Source organism: Microtus oregoni, unplaced genomic scaffold (assembly GCF_018167655.1).
Source record: "Microtus oregoni isolate MIOR12 unplaced genomic scaffold, Mior012 000005F_ref0000423, whole genome shotgun sequence".
Lineage (NCBI taxonomy): Eukaryota > Metazoa > Chordata > Mammalia > Rodentia > Cricetidae > Microtus > Microtus oregoni.
Window position 1 is genome coordinate 45,877,495 of NW_024543064.1, and position 15,528 is coordinate 45,893,022.

The window sequence follows — 15,528 nt, forward strand, 5'->3', positions numbered from 1 at the left end:
ACTGCAGATTAGGCAGTAAGGGTCAGGGAACACGGGTGGACTGAACAGGGAGGGAAAAAGACGAGACATTGACTTGTCGACTCAATTTACAATACACCTTGAGTATTTGAACGCACAGTTTCTTCTGTAACTATTTTATGTCCAAGATGTTTTGCGTGATGATATATTCAGTACAGAAGTATAAAGAGAGTCAGTGTACTTTTGCTACATGGATCACAGATAGCTTGAAATAAAGGCCACTACCAGGTCTTAGTACACATTGAGAAACATCTTCTTCACTGACTGAATGGATTGCATTATAGATAGAAACACAGCAAGAATTCTCTGCGATGCCTTTCCTGGTTTCTGATTGTTAAAGAAGAGTAAAACACCCACGGCTTACACCGCCTCTTAGTGGGGATGATGATTCAAGCTGACCAACAGGCTTTGCCCTGTACACGTGGTAAACCAATGAGGAGTCTTTTCACTTGAAACGCACCGGTGTTCAAGCAGCCAGAAATCACCCTAGGAATACCTGCCTGGCATGCAGGGTAGCTCTGTGATAGGTAAGACTAGTGGGCCACCAACATATCGCCTGCTGGTTTCCAAAATAAGCATCAACATCAATTTCCCAGTTCCCTTTGGCGGAGATAAGGGGCAGGGTGGGGTGGGGTGGGTGGGAGAAGGATGCAGGGGAATGGGTGGGCAGGGGAGAGAGAGAGAGAGAGAGAGAGAGAGAGAGAGAGAGAGAGAGGCCCCGATCTCTTTCATGTATATTCATTTTAAAAAGCAGTAATCAAACACCAGTCCTTGGAATCAATGCAGCTTTAAGAACTGTCATCCGAGGGACTCCTAAGAAAAATACCAGGTTTTGGATCTTCTGAGATAGTCATTTGGCATATTATTTAAAATAGCTTAAGGTGATGATGAATAAATGACATCCAGCATTCATTTTGCCAGAAACGGTGTCAATAAGTTAATGGAAGTTCAATGAGTCAGATGGTGCTAATATATGGATGATATACTCAGTCTATGAAGCAGGAAACTCACAGAGATCTGAATGGACAAAAGGCTGGATTGCATTCAAAAGATGTAAATGTCTTTTCTGAGATCTGAATGGACAAAAGGCTGGATTGCATTCAAAAGATGTAAATGTCTTTTCTGTCTAGTACAAGCAAGTTCAAATAAAGGAACATTTTATAATTTGACTTTATGTTAGAAAATTAGTTTCAAAAAAAAGCAAAAGGCGAAACAAAACCTGACACTCAGGGTTAGCCCTCTGACTGTGCTGAGAAAGCAGTACATTGCTCTTGGCCTTAATAAAAGTGGTTTCACAGAATTCTAAAATTCATGTAAAAATACTATCAACATCGCTCAGACATGATTTGGCTTCTTGAAGCTGTTTAGTCAAATATAACTGAAGATTCTTCACTAGTGTTAATGACTTCAAGAATCTGAAATCTTTTCAACAAATAGGGGCTTGAAGTGTTGATCACAGACTCAGGTCTTTAAAAAATTAAAATATTTCCATGTTGGGTTAAGAGTTCTTTAGACAATAAAGTTAAAATTCACTGAATGATTCTAGCGAGCACAGATTCATGTCCAGCGGCCAAAATTCCCTTAAAGCTACAAGCTTAGCCTACCCTTCCTTCTTATAATATTTGACTTACACGTCATCCAGGGGAGCTGTGAACTAGAATTAAAAGGAAAGTTTCCTGAAGTTCCTCAAGGTATCCTTATAAATAATAACACCCTCTTCCCAGTTCAGTGACATACTAAGTTCCATGAACTGTGACAGTTATTGCTCATATCTGAATAGTGGCAAAGGACGGTGTGTTTCACAACACAATGAAAGCTTGCTTGGGCTCGCAAGCCACACGGTTTGGAAAACACCAATGAATGCGCTCCTAATGTACTGTACTTCTTTTTCTTTACAACAGCAATAGGGGTTACTTTCATCTGTATTGGCTTTGCGCTGAAATCTCTTTTCTCTAACGAGGCTAAAGGTGTATTTAGCACAGGCAATGTGCTCCAGGAATAAGAGAAGGAAATCAGAAGTTAAATCTGGAGACTAGATTATTATACCCATGACACATGTCAACAAGCCTCTTCTTTTTGTGCAGCACTGTCTGCTTAGGACAGAAAGCAGAAACTAAACCTGGGGATCAATCAGAAAGGCCAGCCTGACTCATCATCTCAACTAAACAAAACCTGAGAGTCCTTCACAAAGGACTTTACTTCAATTGGATCCTAACGGTGTAATTCAGCCTTGCGGAAGATAACACAGTCCCCGAGTAGTGATAGGCGAGAAAGGTCAGTGCTTTCTGTATGTTTCCTTTTTTAACATAAGGAGTTGTAGAGGGTGCATGCCTGTCTCGCTTCTCTTGATTGTATGGATTAACACAAAATATGAGAGAAGTCGTATTTAATTCATAAGCGAGAGAGAATGGCTTTCTCCATTGTTTGCCAAAGGAACAAACAAAGCCAACACAACACAAACAGAAAGCCAAAGGAGTAAGGAAGGCCCAGCGAAGCTCAAGAGATACATGAGCATGGTAGAGAGGAGCATCAGGTGTCACTTGGCCTCAGCTGTCTATTTATGCCAACAATTTGACTCCTTGGTTAGTGAGAACATCTGGGGGCTTCACGAGAACACCACACTCCCGTATATTAAGTTTCTAAGCTGTATTCTGAGCCTACTTTGATATTACTATAAATTTTGCTTCTGGCGTTTAGAAGCTGCCAAACAGAAAATATCCCATGACAAACTGTATACATTTTCACTGACCGTGATTTTGTAAAATGCATCCTCTGTGGAGGAAAAGAAAGCTGTAACACACACACACACACACACACACACACACACACACATCACACACACACACACCTACCTCTCAAGTGGATATTTGCATATTTTACTATCATTTAACATTCATTGACAACCTGTGATTGCTTTGAGAAAAGGCAAAACATAGGAAAAATTGATACAATTATTTTTGGAAGAGGCTCATCTATGCTTAGGAAGCCAAGAGTCTAGGAAATAAGTCAGTTTCCAGGCCAGCGCCCCAGAGTCCCTAGTAGCTATTATTAGACTGAATTGAGAGAAAACACTAGGAAAATGACATTTATCTTTGAAATTAATATTTAAGTCTGTTATTATGTGAGCCCTAGAGATCTATCAGGGTCATGATGCTCAGATTTTGAATGCTTATCAATAAACATATCCCAAGTAACATCCCTAGAGATTTATAAAGACTTGCAGTCTGTCTAGGTTCTGAAACAGGGCCGCAACTGAAATCGTTTCTCTACTACTGTTTGGAAGTAAGGGGTCCCACATAGCATCCTCTGAGAGACATCAGTTCTTTTGAAATAACATCTTATCAGGCCCACCTGTAATTCTTTTAATGCAAACTTTTCACAGTGCCTTTATTTTGACATCCAACTCGATTATTCTCCCCAAATTAACCAAATGAAACAGCAAGGTACTCATTCTGTCGCTTAGGACAGTTGGGGTTCTTTGGGTCCTGTGGCTAAACCTCAATACCGCCACTGGGAAAACAAGGATTGAAAAGCATCTTTACCTTTTTTTTAGAGGTTGAACAAAGCATTATCTGCAGGGACTGGCAGCTGCGGCGCACTCGCTGCACAACTATTTTTATTGCGTGGCCATGAACCACTGTGAATGCGCACGTTCTTATTTCTTGAAAGGTGGGTAAAGCGGAACGGCCAGTCCCTAGAGTCGGAAGGTACTTTGGAATCCTTTAGGTATCGTGTCTATGTTTCAGTGTTTGGAGGGGAGCCCGCCCCTCAATGCTCGGCAACATTCTGCTTTCTAGGATTTCAGGCACAGTTTTATTAGAAAAATAAAAGTTCCATTACGAAAAGCTTGAAAGCGACCTACGGATCCCGTCGCAGACTACAGGTGAGAAGGGGGCAGGGACTCCTCTGAGCCCGCACAGCGGACAGTAGTGGCAGAACTAAGGTAGGTTTGATCCCTCCAGAAGGAGACAGACTTCAAAGTGGAAATGTGCGTAGCTACGGCTCTCAGGCTTTGCAGACTGGGAGTGAGAAGACGTTTACAGAACAGCAAAAAGCACTACTGTCTCCCTTTGACCTTCCTGTCACTCGGAACCCTCTGCACATGGACAGTCTTTCTTTAGAGGTAAACTGTGTCCCAAATATTACACAGGGAATGGTCATTTGAGCCGTGGGTGTATCACACGGAGTTTTAGATTAGTAACTGCAAGGCCAATTATGATAAAATTCAGACCAATGTAAACAAGAATTTATTTTTTTTAAAATTTCATAAAAATAGGGGATTTCTCTGAAGAGGAAAAACAGACTTTCTACGTGGCCAAAATAAAACATTTACACTTCCTATTAGCTTAAGAACAAGCGCTTTTAGGAAACAGCTCTGTGGCTAACCAGAACTTGCTCTTAATTCAGCTCACTGTCCTGCAAACCATCTGTTACCCGCTAACCCACTTTCTTTGGACAGAAGGGAACCTGACGCCATGAATACTGTTAACGGAAACCTTGCCTTGATGAGGACCCCATCTCAGAACATGAATTCTTATCCCACAGTGCTGCAGATACAGCTCTGACAGGAGATGGAAGCCTGCATGATTAAAACCAGTCGGAACACCAGTCCATTCGTGGTGTGGGCATAGGCTACTTGACCCAGTTTCTGTACTGGAAGGAACCACCCGTTCCCCACTGAAGCTCGGAATATTCAAGCCTTAATTTTGAGATCACCAACTGTCATTCCATTTTGCCAAAGTCAATTAAGGGATTACAGGATTTCTTCACAGTTTTGAATTTGATTCCTGGAAACATTTGAATAATGTTAGAGACTACTCAAATCTCTATCTTTTAAATATATTTTTATGATATCCATAAAATTATTCTTTGGGAAGAAACACCATGTATTTAAGGAGCAATTCATTCTAAAGCGATATAAAATAAGATATAAAGAGAAAGACATGAGAAACAGTAATATTTACACATTTTTAATATGCTTTCTTGTTAATATTCAATGTTTTTCCATGAATTGACTACTTAAAAACATTTTATAATCACATTGTAGATAGGTTTCATTTTCCTGCTCCTTACCCTCCATTGGCTTAAATTTTCATTTCCCCATGTTCCATAAGATTTAAGTTTTACATTTTATTTCTCTATTTTTGTTTCAAAACCAAACTTATTGTGAACAAATTAGTTTGTTCAAAAAAAAAAAAAGACCAATAAAAAAAAAAAAAACCTTCAAAGCCAGGCTGCTTTGGGGAAGAGCCTTTTTTTTTTTTTTTTAAAATAGTTGAATTATTCCCAGGTAAAATGGATCATCTTGGACTGGACATTCTTCTGGTAGCAAGCATGACTGAAGAGAACATAGATTAATCTACGGAGCTCGCCAGAAACAGCTGCCAATTGAAATCTCATGGTTGAAGTAAGACTTAAAAAATTTAATCTGATTTTAGAATTGAAGGGAGCTGAAGATCTTTGTCAAATTTGAGTGAATACAAAATGAAATTCAGCAGTGAACACCCCAACTCAATTGCACGATAGCCTGGAACAGGAACTGTTCTGTTGAAATAACTGGTGGCTTCCTGGAAGACTTAATCTTTAGACCTCACAGGACAATGCTCCGATCCCGTCTTGTGGGGCATCCTCCCTACCCCAGTCCCAGAACTGTGGTATTTATGGAGCTTCAAGGCAACTGCCCGGTGCTTCCCATTCCCCAAGAACAGCAAAGATTCATAGTTTTATACAATGAATCTTAAAATCATTCAAAAATATTCATAGGACAACAAGATTAATAGAATTTCATATATAAAGCTTATTTCTTCCTTCCCCAAAGATGTAAATAATAAGCTTAAAATTCTCTTTTTGGACCAAAACAGGCAACTTTTTTTTTCCCTCTAAGGTCCATATTCTCAATGTTTTGATTCTTGTGAGTAAAGAAGGAACGGGGTACTCCTGGATGCTGGAAGAGACAAGCCCCTCTGCTCTGAGCAATTGTGCAAAAGTATTAACCAGTTCAGCTACAGAAAGTCTTGAAACTTTAAAAATTATGTTGGCTTTAATCTGATGGTTTAGCAATCTCCACATCTGCTAAACTGCAGAGACGGGGGCATGGGGTCAGGTAAAATTCCAACATCCTCTGCACTCTCGGATAGAATTTAATATACTTAAACTTTAAATATGAATTGCTTTTCCCTTTTTTACACAAGTTATAAAAATAAGAGGCCCTGTTTACACAGTTTGCATTTTTATGAAATTTGCAGTTTGAAAAAAAAGCTTTTTTAAAAAGTGGTAATTAATGCTTCTCTTTGAATATGCTGTAACTTTAGAATTTTATTTTTCTGAAATAGTTTCTGAGTTTAACCCACTAAACTGAAGCTAGAAGTTTTCTTTAGCACTAGAGGAAAACATAGTAAGGAGTGAAGAAAAGTAAGTTTTTTTTTCTGGTTCCATTTAAGGTTCTTGATGTGTGGCACCCCCTTTATGATAACTATCAACATTATATTTAAATTTTATATATTGACAAAATGCATTCTATCTCTGTAAGCACTGTGCCGTTCCACAGGACTACTATTAAATTTACATACCACAATTTAAATTACACCCGCTTCAGGAATGGAAAATACTAAAACTCAAGTGTCTAAGTGCCTGACTGGAATGAAGGTACAGTTTACAAATACAATAATTACATTTTAAAACCGTTAACAATATTACACCTAGAAGTAAATACTGTAGAACTGATCATCATAGGACTGTGTGTGGGAAATCACTGCTGAAAGCCAGGACCTTCCAGTTGCTGGACCCCAAGTATAGATATCGGTTGGTTTTCATCAAACCAGATTAAAACCCGTCTCTCATACAACAGTTCTCCAGGACATGGGTCTTCCAAGTCCTTGCATGAGATTTTATTAGTTATCTGCCAAGTATTTTCCTGCAAAACAAAACCACAGATCAAAACGTTATCCACAAACTCAAGGGTGAGATGACCTTTTTCCTCCTGCCCAACCCCTTGGAGCCAAACACTGCATGTTTGGGGTTCTATACTCCTACAAAGTGGTGAGGTTTTCAGGTTTCCTAGTTTCCCACATCCATACTCACCCCTTCTACTTCTGTGGACAGACAGTTTGCTGAGCATTCTGCATCCTGCCCAGGTGGGTCAGGGATTTGTCCCTGAATATGGGAAGTTCTTCATATTGATTTCTGACTTAGTTCACTTGAGAGTGAAAGGGATATAATTAATAACTGCATCAGAACTGCAGGTGTAAAAACCAGGACTCAGAGGGAAAAAAAGCGGGGAATGGTAACATGCTTGGTTCACATGTGGACGGCTCTGGCTTTACCCCAGCAAGCCACTGACAAGGGCAATCACCTCCATAAGAGCATCATTTGTTTGTGCCACACTCAATTCCTAGGCCAACAGATTATGTCTGTAGACTAGACCTTTTCTTTTTCTCCTTCTTCTTCCTTCTTTCTTCTTTCTTTCTCCTCCTCCTTCTATCATCTCCCTCTCCCTCTTCTCTTGGAGAGAGTGAGAGTATATATGTGAACATTTGTGTGTGTGTGTGTGTGTGTGTGTGTGTGTGTGTGTGTGTGTGTATTTTTCGAGACAGGGTTTCTCCATAGCTTTTGGTTCCTGTCCTGGAACTAGCTCTTGTAGACCAGGCTGGCCTCGAACTCACAGAGATCCGCCTGCCTCTGCCTCCCGAGTGCTGGGATTAAAGGTGTGCGCCACCACCGCCCGGCCTATATGTGAACATTTGTACTTTGGCAGATATGTGCGAGTTAGAGACAACTTGTAGGAGTTGTTTTTTTCTTTTATCGTCTGATTCCAAGGAGTCAAATTCAGGTTATCAGGCTTTATAGCAAGTACCTTTATCCACTGAACTATCTCACCAGCTCAAAACTAACACATATTCTTATTTTTTAAAAAAATCACTGTGTGTGCATATATGATGTGTGTGTATGTATGAGCACGTGGGGTGGCATGTGTGTGGAGCTCAGAGGACAGCTGTTTCAAGTTGGTTTTGTCCTTTCCCCTGTAATAAGGGGATTTTTGAGACCTAATCCAGGTCCCCAAGCTAGTGTGTCAAGTGCTTTTAAGCACTGAGCCATCTGGCCACAGATACATTAAAGGTTGCTTTTAAAGTCAAAAAGCAGATATTCCAAGACCTCAGTTTAGCCAGACAATTCTAAAATTCAGAAAGTCCAGATGTTGAACAAAAACCTTCCAAGGAATCTAATGCTGCCATGCTTTAGGTATGCTGATGGAGGAGGGTCATCTTTCTATCTGTTGTTTCATTGGTTAAGTAATAAAGAAACTGCTTGGCCTCTGATAGGACAGAAAATTAGGTAGGCAGAGTAGACAGAACAGAATGCTGGGAAAAAGAAGCTGAGTCAGGAGTTGCCATGATTCTCCCACTCCAGACAGACGCAGGTTAAGATCTTCCCTGGTAAGCCACCTCGTGGGCTACACAGATTATTAGAAATGGGTTACATCAATATGTAAGAGCTAGCCAATAAGAGGTTGGAACTAATGGGCCAGGCAGTGTTTAAAAGAATACAGTTTCTGTGTAATTATTTCGGGGCATAAGCTAGTCGTGCGGGCGGCCGGGTGCCAGGGACGCAGCCCCGCCACTCCTATTACAACAGCATGCCACACATTTTCATGCTCTTTCTCCTGTTTAAACAAGATACATTTTCAGGTAGGAGAGAGAGTCAAACCCACGTGTGTCCACCTTGTTGACAACACAGCAGCAGGACTTATCCCCCTGACTTTAATATACAGATCAATCATGAGGGATGACAGTTCAGTCCAACATAAGACACGGACCCAGCATACCCAGTCAGAGCCTTCCCACTTGGATTGCCAGTTCATCTGTACTTCATTCAAATATCAGTCTGCTTTCGAATGGGAGGTAGGGATAGAAATGAGGAAGCAGGAGAAACAACACTTGGTTCCTGCTTGAGGAGGGGTGGCAGCACAATTTCTGCCAGCGAAACCAAAGCTACCCATTTACCTGCGGCAAACCTCTTCTTGATGAGTGAAAACCGGTACCCTGCTCCAACAAGCTCGATGTCACAGCCAGACAGTGTGCTTCCTTCACTCGTGAACTGCACAACCAATGGGGAAGGTTTGCTTGGGCCTTCGGATAACTGAAACCTTGCCAGTAGAGAACCTACGCCTTTAAAAGAAGAGCATTATTGCAAGATAGAGATGGGCAGCGCCACTTTGCACATAACTTTGAAATTGCATTTGAAATCAACTGTGCAAAACTGGACAGCCTAGAAAGCAGTATATATTCTTCAGTTACAAAATGATGGTGAGTAAAAGCATCCTTGGGTATTATGAGTTGATGTGGGGTTCCCCTCTGTATGCTGTAAATTATTTTTATAACCACTAGTTAATAATATTAGAAGCTATTTTGGAGGGAAATCTGAACATCTCTCTCTCTCTCTCTCTCTCTCTCTATATATATATATATATATATATATATATATATATAAAGAGAGTAGGTGGAGTCACGGAGGAGCCATGTAGCTACTAAAGAAGAAAGATACTGGAAAATCTAACAGCCTTATGGTGACACACAGATTAATAGAAATGGGCTAATTCAAGATATAAGAGCCAGCCAATAAGAAGCCTAAGCTATTGGCCAGGCAATATTATAATTAATATAGTTTCTGAGTGATTACTTTGGGGCTGAGTGGCTGGGAAATGAAAGAGCGGTCTCCGATTACAAATGGCACCAGCATGGGGCAACTACATCCACATTAAACTGAAGAGAGCTTGGGAAGGAATTCTAGACACAAAACAACAGAGTTAAGCATAGCTTCTTGGTAGCTGCATTTTTTTTTTCAGATAGATTCTGTTTGCTGGCGGCAAGCAGAAGCACAGTTCCTTTAAAAATAAAAAAATTCTTCCTGACTCTGTTAGTGGCAAAAAAAAATGCATGGCTTTATTTTAAGAGATGGCTTCTTGGTACATGCTGGCAGAAGGAATTCTGGCTCTTTCAGGAGGTTCTGCACTTAAATGGGGTTTGTGAGAAGCATGTTACAAATTACTTAATGGCAGCATATACCTGCTTGTGTCCTTGGAGATAGGGTGGTGTGCATGGGCTCACGGAGCTGGCAGTGAATATGCTATGTTGGACTGGGCAGAACAAACAGGCAGGGCTGTGGAGTTGGTCCTAGCCACACTCACGTAGCATTTTTTTAAAAAAGCACTCCTAGTCAGAAAATGATTACAAATATGCAATAAAGACAGATTCAGACAGAAATAGACCTTTAAATGGGTCTTATTGTGTTTTAAAAATGTATGTAGGCTTGGGAGAGAGAGGAGAAAGAGTATAGACAGTTATAAAATAAAGCAAAGTCATAAAGACAGTAAAAGTAATATGAAAGAGTACACTCAGTCAGATTAAAGGAGTAAAAAAAAATAAGCCATGAAAAGATAAAAAAAAAATACACCGAGAGCCTGGGTTATACATATTATTGTGTTTTCTTTGAATTTTTTGACTGCAGAGAGACATTTGATTCAGAGGGATGCTAAGCTACACCAACATAAAGGTATCTTGACTTCAAAATTTGAGTCTAAGGATATGTTGCTTTGGAAAAGAGGTTCTGCTTTTGATTTCACAGAAGATGAGAACCTATGGATTTCTTCCAGGCTAATGTGGTTTGATGGAAGAAGACCCCCTGAAGTGTCTCCAAGAACCCCTAAAAACACTTTACCCAACAAACAGCAGGAAGCAGTTTGGAGAGATCAACTCCCAAATTCCTAAAATAACTGTTTATGAATGTTTATTTTTATTTAAAGGGGGTTGGTTATAAACGGTTAAATGGTCACAGTCAATGTCTTTCTAAAAAAAGAGGGGGAGATATGATATAGAGATGATTACTTTACATTGGTATGGATTCTGGTCTATTGATACAAATTTAAGGTTGATTTTGTTATACTGTGTATATGTATATTTCTACTATTCTTTAAGGTATTATGCTCATCCAGCTCATTTAAAATGTAATATATAATTAAGAAATACAGGTTAATAGATAGTCATCTATAATAATTAAATTTTATTCATGTTAGTTAGGTTTTCTAGATGTACAGAGATATATTTCAGATGAACAGGTATTCTTCAAGTCTTTCAAAGATATATATAATATGGAATTTAAAATGTTTTAAGAACTTAGATTTTTCTCAACAGTGAGACATGTCTGCTTCTGGCAGCACCAATTACTTCAGAGAGGGTGATGGGCATTAAAGAAACTCCTTATGGAATTTGCCTTCAACATGACAAGGCTAGTCATTTGGGCAAGAAACTGCTCTTGCCTGGACTGCTTGATGGTATTCAGTATGAACTGGACATGCAGGACCTACAGAAAAGTGACTGCTGAACATTCCAAAAGATGGGATGGTCCTTCAGGGTTCCTGCTTCACAAAAGAAACTGCCAGACATTCTGCAGGACACAGAAGAAAGTAACTGATGAACTTTGCCATTACAAGGCAGAACAGATCTTCAAATTTCCTGCTTCATGGAAAAGTCTGCCAGACACTATGGGCCTGTAGGCTGAAGATGGATGCCCCGATGTTACAGAAGAACTTTGGGTGACTGTGCAGGCAGCATTATGTCTCTGTCAATTCTATAGTTTTGGAAGTTGCTTACAATGCACATCCTGTTTACTTAGGTAATTTTATGTCCTTTTGGGGTCTTTGATGGAGTTGAAGATTAGATAATAATAATTATTAGATTAGATTAGATAATAATAATTTGTGAATCTTTAGATTCACAAAGATAGGATAGATGACTAAATATTGTAACTGTAATTCTTGCTTGATACCTATTTTGTTATATGTAATTTTACTATGTTAAAGTTAAAACCTTCCTTTTTGAATTAGACAGAAAAGGACAGATGATGAGGGATTCCTCTCTGCATGCTGTTTTATTACCATTGGTTAATAAAGAAGTTATTTTGACTAATGGCTTAGCAGAGTAAAGACAGGCAGAAAATCCAGAGATATATAGAGAGAGTAGAAGGAGTCAAGGAGACACCATGTAGCTGCTAAATGAGATGCTAGAAAATCTTACTGGTAGGCTACAACATCATGGAGATACATAGATTAATAGAAATGGGTTGATTTAGGATGTAAGAGTTAGTTAGTAATAAGCCTGAACTTTTGGCCAAACAGTGTTGTAATTAATATATATTGTTGTAATTAATATGTATTTATATATATATATAAACTATAATACAGTTTTCGTGTGATTATTGGTGTCTGAGCAGTAGGTAAACAAATGAGCAGTCCCTGCCTACAATGAGTGACTGGTTGAAATGGGTCAGTAGAATGGTACTTTAAAATTTGCGACATGCCCCAAGGATGGCTCCATCCTTTTTAACTCGCCATTAACATGAGAGGAAAAAAGACATCTACATAGACTCTGACACAGGATAGACACATGTCTCCTGAAGGGCTCTCCTCTGCCACAAGGACAGTCTATGTCAGGTGAGGTCCCGGCATGACACCAAAGAGGAAGGTTCACTAAAAGCCCCTTGATTTCATGGATGTTGACAACTAAACAAACATTCTGCTTCTTTCTAGGACTACAAGGATTTGGGTTCATAGTTGGCCGACACCTGTAGGTTATCTCAGATTTAAGCCTGTGATTACGTTACCTCCATTTTCTGACTTCTGGGAGATATCAGGAATTTTCCATAATATTCTTTGTTGCTCAGCATTCCTGAAAATAAAACAAATAGCTTTTTTTTTTTTACATACCAAGGAGATGCGACATTTCCAGATAGTGTTAATTAAAATAAAATGGGCCTCGAGATGTGTAGCTCTTCCTAACCTCATATATACCCCTACATACATAAATGTTCTTCTTTCCCCTTATCTAACCAGCCACAGAAACATGAGAAAAATAGAGAGAGATACAGTGTTTAGAACAGAAAACAGATATGAAGTGTTTGTTAATCACCTAGCTTAGGTATTTTCCATTGTAGTCATTGGTTAGTTCACATTAATTTTAAATAAGTATTCTTTATTTTGCTGTTGCTAGTGGAAAGACTGGTCCCCCAACTCCTGCCCCCGTCTCCCCTCCCCCCAGATTTGCTGAGGTCCCTTCCCACAGTAAAAACCCTGGTGCTAAAACTCTTCAGTCCCTTAAGGAGAAGAAGCCCTTTTAAGGAGCAGAGAGGGAGGAAGTTTTTTTGTTTTTGTTTTTACCAGACCGCTGGAGGAAGCACAGCCTGGAGCTTGGTCACTCCTCCGTCTATGGGGACCAGGAACTGCACGTTGTTAAGGGCCACTGCGGTGGTCATGGCGTCCGTGTTGTATTTATAATCTATGCGCAGGTCAGTACTCGCAGGCTCACATCGCCAGTTTACTGCCAAGTTCAGAGGTGTGGACTGAATGCCCTGGGCAGACACCTTTCCCAAAGGATAGGAGAGAGAAGGCGTGAGTTTCAACTGTCAATCAAACCAAACCAGAGACCGTGATTGGCCCCACTGGACTGGGCTTATAAACATGTTGTAGTATTATTTGTGCTGTTTACAGGGTTCCAGGGGAAACTGATGAAGTTCAGGCTCCGGGTGGGAGTGCTTAATAGGAAACTATTAAGGTTTAATAGTTTAAATAGGAAACTATTAAGTGCTTAATAAAAAACTATTAACTTAATAGGAAACTATTAAGGTTGTAATCACATATACAAGGTCAGCTGTGGAAATCCCTACAGCACCTCAGAGTTCACAGTGCATTTTCTGTCCTTAGGGAGGTGAGGCAGCTTATTGGTTAAGGGCTGAGGCCAGGAGACTGGACACTCTTGGATGTGAGTTCTAGTCCTGCCACTTAACAAACTGATTGGTGATTGGTCTTAGACAAGTTAGGTGTAACCTCACTCAACCTCGGCTACTTTCTCACCTGCTAAATGGGGATTATAACAAACAGCGTGACTCCTAGGTTGTCAGGAAGGTTCGAGGAAAAACAGCACTGTGTCTAGCTTATAGCTAGAAAGTGACTCCTGAACAGGTTAACTGTTAATATGCATGTCATGTTTGCTTTTCACAACAAACCAATCAGGCAGACAATGCTGGACATTGTCCTTATTCCTTTGAGGTTTGTCAACATCAGGACCTGAATCCAGATCCTCTGCTTGGAAGAACGACAGTGTCTGCAGTCTGGTTAGAGTCAGTAGTGAACGAGCTAGGACAAGAAAAGGTCCGGTTTGACTGTGATTAAGAAGCAAGATATTCTCTTAAGACGGTGATACCTGTTTGAGTTCCTGGTCTGTAGTGCAGAATTCACCTCCTTACTCCCTCAGCACCTGTCAATTGCTAATAGCTCTCTGGCTAGGGCTTGGACCCTGTGGGTTCATCACTGAATTATTTACTAGCAAAGGCTTCATTAGAGCTAGTTCATGAAGCTGTCGCAGTAGAAAAAAATCCAGGTTATTTATACCTAATCCCTTCAAATTAAAAGTCTTAGAACACTTGTGATCTGACCATGATTATGCTGATGTAACTTATTAATAATCTATCATATTTAAAATAGATTTATTTATTATTTTTATGTATATATGTGTGTGCATGTGTGAATTTACGTACACCACATGCATGCAGGAGCCAGCAGAGGCCAAAACATGGCCTCAGGTCCCCTGGAGCTGGACTTACGGGCCACCACGGAGTTGTGAGCAGCAACTTGGGGACTGGGAAATGAAGCCATGTCTTCTGCAAGAGCAATAAGTGCTTTCGACAGCTTTTAACCTCTGACATATTTTTCCAGCTCTAACACTTACAATCTTGATTAAGTGTGCATGTGTGTTTTCAAGTTCCTTTTTAGGGGGCATGTTTCTATAGTTTAAAGCTAAAACACCTCACTTTGTATTTATGGGTATTTGATTAATATTCTCATTAGTCCCCACATGGTTCTTTAAGGCTTAAGGTTTTTATAACTACAGCACTTCAATAATATTAAAAAATGTTGCTTTAAAAAAATGTTGCTTTTATAAAATAGTAGGCCCTTTAGAATGTGAAGTAGGATAACCCTGACCGTACCATAGGCTTACCTGATATTTGAGCATGTCCACATTATAATATGTAGCCTGGGGTTTTTGTTCAGAGACTTTCTTTAGGTGAGTCATCAAATTTGGCATGTTTACCCAGAATTCCTTGGTGTTGGCATCATTTTGTGTATTATCACTATGAAGATTGAAGGAAAATCAGTGATTAAGTAGCATCTCATTGACACCATCTTCTGTACAAGCATTTTAGAAGATGGTCTCTGATATCTCCATCTCCTTTGACAATCCGGACTCTTGAGAGCATCCCAAGGGGGGTTTTAACACGGTGCATGGTGTGGTGTCCGGTAAGCCTCCCAGTTCCCACAAGGAGGCTCTGCTCTGCTGCCAAACAGTCCCATGAGCTCCTGTCTACTAACCCAGCCGAATAACATCTGGTTGCTTTGAAGTGATAACTAGTTCCTCATCCATACTCAGTAGCACATCTACCTAATCAGCCAATGCAATTAAGGGG

General features: G+C 40.0%; 1 protein-coding gene across 26 annotated transcripts in view; it reads right to left on the reverse strand.

The window, feature by feature from the left end:
• Window positions 1-5,204: 5,204 nt before the first annotated feature.
• Sgip1 (SH3GL interacting endocytic adaptor 1) overlaps window positions 5,205-15,528 on the reverse strand; it is a 196,527-nt gene continuing 186,203 nt past the window's right edge. For all 26 annotated transcript variants that reach the window (XM_041651236.1, XM_041651261.1, XM_041651260.1 and 23 more), the window contains 5 exons: window positions 15,063-15,195; window positions 13,226-13,428; window positions 12,673-12,737; window positions 9,018-9,182; window positions 5,205-6,931 (listed from right to left, as the gene is read on the reverse strand). In XM_041651236.1, the coding sequence (XP_041507170.1) occupies window positions 6,909-6,931; window positions 9,018-9,182; window positions 12,673-12,737; window positions 13,226-13,428; window positions 15,063-15,195 (589 nt within the window). In that variant the 3' untranslated portion in view covers window positions 5,205-6,908. The remainder of the gene's footprint in view (window positions 6,932-9,017; window positions 9,183-12,672; window positions 12,738-13,225; window positions 13,429-15,062; window positions 15,196-15,528) is intronic.